Source organism: Glycine max, chromosome 6 (assembly GCF_000004515.6).
Source record: "Glycine max cultivar Williams 82 chromosome 6, Glycine_max_v4.0, whole genome shotgun sequence".
In the NCBI taxonomy this organism is placed as follows: domain Eukaryota; kingdom Viridiplantae; phylum Streptophyta; class Magnoliopsida; order Fabales; family Fabaceae; genus Glycine; species Glycine max.
In genome coordinates, this window is record NC_038242.2 from 10,627,090 (window position 1) to 10,634,864 (window position 7,775).

General features: G+C 28.6%; 1 protein-coding gene across 1 annotated transcript; it reads left to right on the forward strand.

Annotated features, from left to right (window-relative positions):
• Window positions 1-1,013: 1,013 nt before the first annotated feature.
• On the forward strand, window positions 1,014-3,387 carry LOC100781377 (uncharacterized protein At4g00950). The gene is made up of 2 exons (XM_003526672.5): window positions 1,014-1,889; window positions 3,204-3,387. The coding sequence occupies exons 1-2, from the start codon at window positions 1,341-1,343 to the stop codon at window positions 3,294-3,296; spliced, it is 642 nt and encodes a 213-aa protein (XP_003526720.1). The 5' UTR covers window positions 1,014-1,340; the 3' UTR covers window positions 3,297-3,387.
• Window positions 3,388-7,775: the final 4,388 nt, after the last annotated feature.

Here is a 7,775-nt window from a genome sequence, read left to right on the forward strand (position 1 = left end):
TATGTTCGTTAATTAAAAAAATAAGAAAATTAATTAGTAGTATTAAAATAAACTAAAAAAGACAGTAAAAAAATAATTGATACATCTATCTTATACAATAGACATGAAATTTCAAAGAGTAGTAACTGTTATATTGAAACTATCTTTAAAAATATTTATTGAAAATATCTTTAAATAAAAATATATTGAAAATATCTTTAAAAATATTTATTTAGTAGTTATTTTTTACTTAAGTGATAAGAATTGATATTTTTATTATTTATGACTTGCAGATATGAAAATAAAATATTAAAATATCCAAAAGATACTGATAATTGCTAAATGTGAACTATTTTTGATAATAAAAATATATTGAAAATATCTTTAAAGATACTTAATTAGCAATTAGTGGTCATGACAGAAATAACTGTCCTAACATATCTCCATCTTAAGTTTTCATTAGCCAACTGTAATTGTTTAAGTATTTTATTAATAATATAATATAATGTTTTTTTATAAATAAGTTGTTAAACAAAAAGTATTTTTATTTTTAATTAAATCTAATGACATAAACAAACTAATTATATTTAGTAGTATAATCATATTAAAAATAATTATATTAGAAAATTCAGATTTTAAATAAAAATATTCACCTAAAAAATAAGTAAATTAAATAATAAAATAAAAATAATTATATTTAATAATATCATTTTCTTTAAAAAATAAAAAAAAATTATTAAATTTAATTTAATAAGTAAGTAATTTTAAAACCAATTAAAAAAATTATATAATATAATATTTATATTTTATAATATTTTAAATTAAAAAAAAATAAAAAAGAGAGAAAAAGTCTCAATTAGTATATATTGAAAATTAAACTGCAAACTACTGTATATTTAAAAAAACATGAGAGAGAAAATGTATTTAAAAAGACCCAACTTTCTATTATAAAAATATTTTTCTTTGAATAAAAAAAATATTAGAAGTGAACATTAATTTAATTATTTCAGTCTAGTCCTTCCTGCGGTTACCCTAAAATTGGGGGTAGAGTAGAGTGAGCCTTGTGTTGATTTCCTTTCAACATTTCTTTCCTCTACCACATGTACAGGTCACAAACCAATCACACGTAATTTAAGTCATTTCCATGACTTTTCAAAGGACCTGACTTGAGTAAACTTGTTCATTATAACAACCACAATGCACAGCAGAGTCATTCACCACTCTTCTCTCTCTCTCTTCATTGACAAGTTTCTATCTCTATAAAACCACACATACCCACTTCACTACCTCATCATAAGGTGCCTCTACCACCGTACTAGCTAGAGAGAATTGAATTGAAGTAGTAACAACTACTACCAACAATGGTGTCTGAGTCAGAGAATAACAAGTGTAGTGATGATCATGTGCTGACAAAGCTCTCTTTCTTAATCTCACGCCCGACCATGCCGCCGGAAACTCTCATGTCGCCGCCGCAGAACACGATCTCGGTTCCCTTCAAGTGGGAGGAAGCACCGGGGAAGCCTAGGCATTGCCACACCGAATCGGATCCCGAGGACAGTACTACTGCCGTTAAAAAAACCTTGGAGCTGCCTCCCAGGTTGTTGTTTCTGTTGGACAGTACCAACAAGGTTTCCGACGTGGACGGGCCTTCTCCTACGACCGTGCTTGATGGGCCTTACGTGGGCCGGGCCATGTCCTTCACCACCTCCTATAGGACTCCCAGGGCTAACTGGAATTCCAATTTTGGCTCCTCCAGGTGGAGCGGTTACAAGAAGTTTACCACCGAGGATGCTGAGGGCAGTTTTGACTTTTCACCCCACTCCTGCTCTTCTATGCCTAACGTGAAGATCACAAGGGTTCCAAGACGAGGAAGCTTCTGGGTTCTGTCTAAGCAAAGGTCACATATGTGGGTAAGTCTTAGTACTATAAAATCCACAAGACTAAATTACGTACACTGTTATTTTCTAACTTTTCATGAAATTTGTACATTTTTTTCTGTATTTTTTTTATCATTTACATTAACTTTTTTTTAGAATATATGACATAATATTTTTAAATAATTAAAAAGCGGTATAATATATAAGAATAATAATTTTCGAATAATTAAGAGATAAAAAAATTGTTCAATAATCGTTCTCTGTCCGTTATTTTTAACAATAATTTTCTTGATTTATTCCATATATGTTATTATTTATTCTATGCTCAATCATGGATTCCATGTGTCTGACAAAATAGGACTTATAATTTTGACTTGTGTACGTCTAAACCATCTATCATTGTACATTTCACATTATTTTGTTGCTTTAAAGTACCATGATATATTGCTATTATCCAAAACATACATAAAGCTGAGCCAGCTAAAGTGTTAGGTATGCATTATAAAGGGCATATTGTTTCATGAACAAAATTTTTGTTTGACTATGAGTATATAAATAACGTAGCCAGAGCCACCGAAATTATAAAAGCTTCTATATTTGTATGTTTTATTTTCTTTGTAAAAAAATAAAAAAAAATGCTGATTTCGTATTTAAGAAATATTTTCCGTGTTTAATTTTCTTAAGCTAAGTATACCCTATACTTAAGCAAGAAATTAATAGAAAGACTTGCTTACTTTCTGTTAGTCAAGAAATTGAAACAGTCAAATAGCAATAACATTTGGTACCGAAAGCTAGACTTTCTTCACTACCTAAAGAAAAAGCACCGACTGTTATTGTTGCTTGTGGGACTAAAATAACATTATTTTTTTTGTTTCTAAAACATTTTTTATTTTTATTTTCTTAAACTAAAAAAGACGTGAAATAAGTGTAACTATTATAGTACACAAATAATTAAGTTCTTTCTTCATTGGATATTCTTGCCAGTTGCAAGTGAGCAATTCTTGTTGTCTTTTGGAAAAAAAAAAGAACAAAAACCATTTTAAGAACATCTCCATTCCCACCATAATACTTTTGAAGATCTCGCAAATCATTCAAGTCAATGATTTGGACACTATTTTTTTTTCTTGGTTGAAAGTTGAAACGTTATTATATGCTCGGATTTACTGAGACTTTACAAAACTAAAATCAATGAACATAGTTGGTTTGTCCACCAATAAAATTTTTGAGTATTTCTTGGTTCGATAGATTTCTTTGCCTGCACCGTTTGGCTATTTACTCCTCCCCTGTGCCTATGACTGGTTAGGTTGATATCTCATCATATAATTATATTTCTTTTTATAACTGCAGGCAAGCATTTATGAAAGCCTTAAGCAAGTGGTCCCATGGAGACGCAAGCAACAGACGCAGAAAAAATTTGCTTCCAAATTTGACACTGTTTAGATTTTTACTCTTGTCAAATGGAGTTATTTAAAAAATTATATCCTGTAGCAAGAAAATAGCATTTAGTATAGAAATAAAAAGTTATTTTACACGTCGCAGTCGTCTCTCATAGCATAGGATTCATACTGCCCGTATATAATATATAATCACCTATATATGCGTTCAAGATTAAAATTATTCAACTATACATGTGTTGAAGATTAAAAATGAAAACAAATAATTCGCATAACTAATAACAGCTTGTGTGTTTTTAATCTAGTGAGCTAGGATTCAAATCATAATTGTCTCTTGAAATAAATTATGTTATAAGATAAATACTCACTTTGTATTTGACAGAATTATTTTGTATGAATATCATAATTAACCAAAAAAAATTATATTACCTCTATAAATTTTATGACTATGTATTATCAATGTAAAAATTTATATTTAGTTTGTCAACTAATCAAAAGTCATCATTAATATGACTTGTAAAAATCAATAAATTTACCTACAAATTAATTTAGGCTTAAATACATTTTTTTGTTAATGTAATTTAATGTTTTTTTTCCACTTTCTTCCTTGCAAAAAAAGTTGTTTTTGGTCAATGTATTTATTTTTTTCCTTATTAAAGCGTTTTTGATAATGTTTGAACAGTAAAAAAATATTTTAAACAGTAAAAAAATATTATCTAAAATATTTTAAGGACAAAAAATAAAATAAACATATTTTGTAAGGACTAAAACAATTTTTTTAAAGGATATAAATGAATAAAAATACTAAATTATAAAGACAAAAATAATATTTAAATCAATAATTTATATTTTACATTACATAATTTATTTTCTCTTACTCACTATATACATAATTATATAGATAAGATTTATCATAGTCATAGTAAAGCAAGCAAAAGTAATTCTCCACAATATATTTTGGCATTACGGTAAACACACCTAATTCTCCATAATATTTTGTTATCAATCATTGGTATATGTTATATTTTTGGCAAAAGATTGCAATTAGTTTTAGTTTTTTTACTAGCTGAAAAATTTATTTGGAAGTTCTGTAAATAAGTTTTTTTTTAGTAAATTCTTAGTAGTTTTAAGCATTTTTTGAAACCTTACTTCAAGTAATATTTTTTAAAACATTAGCTTCTAACTTTTTATATTTTATTTCACTTTTGTTCTTAATATATTTATTCATTTTCTCTTATTATATTTTTAAATAAATTATGATTTTATTATTTTTTTTGTCACTTTATACTTTTATGCTACTTCAACCGTTAATTTTATCAAATACTTCTAATTTAATAAGCTAATTTTTTAATTTTTAACTAGTTTTTCAGCTAGTTTTGCCAAACATAGTCATAATTTATTAGAAAAATCAACAAACTTATCATATATAATAGTTTGTGATCAATGATGATGCAAAATTATTTTGTAACATAGTGCATACACTACCAAAAAAAAAACTTTATTACTGGTGGTTGTTTTTTGATAGGCAACATAAACTACCAAAAAAATAATTTGGTTTTTGTCATTAGTCTCCACAATTTATTCTTTTATTTACATGTCTTTTAAACTTAGTCTTATGTAGAGGTGGAAAAATAAATCAAACTAGCTTGAATCCACTCGATGAAAATGTATGGCTTGAACTTAAAATTTTAATCCCAATTAAACACAATTTTTTTAGCTCGACCCAATCATGGACAAATGTGGGTTAAGCTTGCAAAAACCCGCCAAAAGCTCGAAAAAACAAGTTTTTACAAGGCTTGAGTTTCATTTTTTAGGCCCGAATTGAATTCGGGCTTTTTAGCTTAGTCCATTATAGTCTGCAACCCACATTGCATTAGCCCACATTGGGACTCGTAGTCCATTTTGCTACCTATTGTCTTGCGTAAGACTCATGTATTTGTGCACATTGAATCTTTGTCTTCAAAGCCTTCTCACTATATATTTTGAAGAAGAAAAAATACAATAATTCTAAAAATTTGGAAACCGTGTCTTCTTTTCTCTCCATCGTCTTCTTTTTTCTCTTTGTCATCTCTCTCTCTCTCTCTCTCTCTCTCTCTCTCTCTCTCTCTCTTCTCACCCTCCCTTAGGTTTTCCGTTGTCAATGTTGATTCCAAACACCATAGAAATTATTTTCTAGATCTAAATTGATAGAATCTCTCTTTTCATCAACCTCTACCAAAACCCCATGAAAATTCTCCCAAATCAAAGCCTTAATAAGCCCTAGTTGCAATCTTTAGAGACATATCCGTCCACCACAATAAGCATCTTAGAAATCTACTCTTATTAAAACCTTCTTCATGTTAACCACAACAAAATCATATACTTTTATGTTTTTTTGGCAGTTCCAATAAAGGCCTTATTGGCATCTTTTTTTGGTAACTCCTCAATAATTTATTATTTGTTTTCATTTCTATCACAACCTTTTTCTTTGAGATCCTTGTTTCATCTTTTTTTCTTTGTGGTTATTTGTATACATTTTCTATTTGGTGAGTTATAATTGTCATTTATGCATTAATTTCATGATTATATGATATTCCTAGTTTCAAACTAATGTGTTTATGCTCCCTTTGGTTTTCTGTCAACACTATTGATTTCCAACCACCATAGAAATTATCTTTTAGATCTAAACCGATAAAATCGCTCCTCTCATCAACCTCTATCAGAGCCCCATGAAAAATTTCTCCAATCAAAGCCTTAATCGAACCCTAATTAAAATCTTCAGAGACATTTTTTCCACCACAATAAACATCTTAGAAATTTACTTCGATTAAAGTCTTCCTTGTGTTAAACGCAACAAAGTGATATACTTTTTTCTTGTATTGGCAGTTCCGATGAAGGCTTCATTGTTATCTTTTTTGGTAACTCCTGAATAACCTATGTGTTCTTTCCATTTCTCTTGCAACTTCTTTCTTTGAGTTATTTGTTTTGATGTGCATCATTTGCTTCAAATTTCTAATTTTGGGTGTTTTGATGGCCACTAATTTTTGTTTCTAGAGGTGCATATGCCAAGGTCTCGTACATTTAAGAAAATAGCCTATTAACTCTTAATCCATATCATTATGATTGCTTCTTACTATCATCGTAAGTGTATCTTTATTTTCCCATCACATTTGGTCTTAATTAAACCTTGTGTCGTACGATTACAACTCAATAGTGACTTCAAATGCCATGTACTACTTTCTTGTAATAATTTATGGAGCTGACATTTGGATTGTCATTTTTCATAGGGTGTGGTTCAATTTTCATGATGAATTATTCTTCTTGTTCTTATTACCTCCTATCATATTATATCCTCATTGATAAATGTAGTTATTACTTTTTCTCGAGTTTTTATTTATTTGATTCATGTGTTTTGGTTATATTATTATGTGTTTTTCTTGACTATCTTGCTCAATTTGCGTTCAGTATAGCACCAATAGGTTCTTTCCTCCAAAGTGTTCTATTTTCTAGATATGTAGTTTGTTATGTTGGACTAACCTTTTGACTAAATGTTAATAATGTGATACCTTCTATAGTTCTCACTCTATAGGGTAATATTATCTTAAAATACACTGACGATGTAGTTCACTATCGTACTCAAACTAAAAAACAAGTGCATATATGTTAGCAAATACAATTAATCCTCAATTCAACATTATGGGTTCTTCCTCTAACATTCATCCCTTTGCCTCCTACATCTTTAGCCCAACAACAACCATATATCATTTTCCATTTCAATTGCCTCTCAACCTCAACCTTCATTGTCGTCTTTTGTTCTTCTTCCTCCTGATTTGCTTAAGTATATGTCATACAACCAAAAGAATGATTTGCAATATTAATTCACTTAGAAGTCTAATACATCATTCTTGTGTATGTAATTGTTAATGAGGAGCTTCAACATAATCCAAAGTTTAGGACAATAATGTTGGTGGACGGAATGAGTTATACTTTCTCAAACACCTTTTCTCAATATTTTATATATATTGAAAAAAAGTATTTGGGGAAGTGTAACTCATTCTGTCAACTCACATTGTTGTCCTAAACTTTGGATTATGTTAAAGCTCCTCATTAACACATACATACATGGAAAATGATATATTGGACTTTTAAGTGAATGATTGCAAATGATTATTCTTGTTGTATGACACATGCTCAAGCAAATCAAGAGGAAGAATAACAAAAGATGATCATGAAGGTTGAGGTTGAGGGGCACTTGAAATGTGAAATGATGATTGTTGGGGTAAAGATGTAGGAGGCAACGATGGAATGTTAGAGGAAGAATCCATAATGTTGAATTAATGATTGGTTTTATTTAATTTACTAATATATATATATATATATATATATATATATATATATATATATATATATATATATATATATATATATATATACACTCTCGTTTTTTAGTGAGAATGTGTAAGCAAATTATATTTTTTAGTTTATTTTTAAGATTATATCTATGTATAACTAGGTTTATTTAAAGAGAAAAAGGGTGTTTTATTGT

What these genes read in the sequence shown, in the direction of transcription:
- LOC100781377 (XM_003526672.5), top strand. Translation starts at nt 1,341, where the DNA reads ATGGTGTCTGAGTCAGAGAATAACAAGTGTAGTGATGATCATGTGCTG. An exon ending in AGCAAAGGTCACATATGTGG is followed by an intron (nt 1,890 to 3,203) that starts GTAAGTCTTAGT and finishes TTATAACTGCAG; the next exon opens with GCAAGCATTTATGAAAGCCT.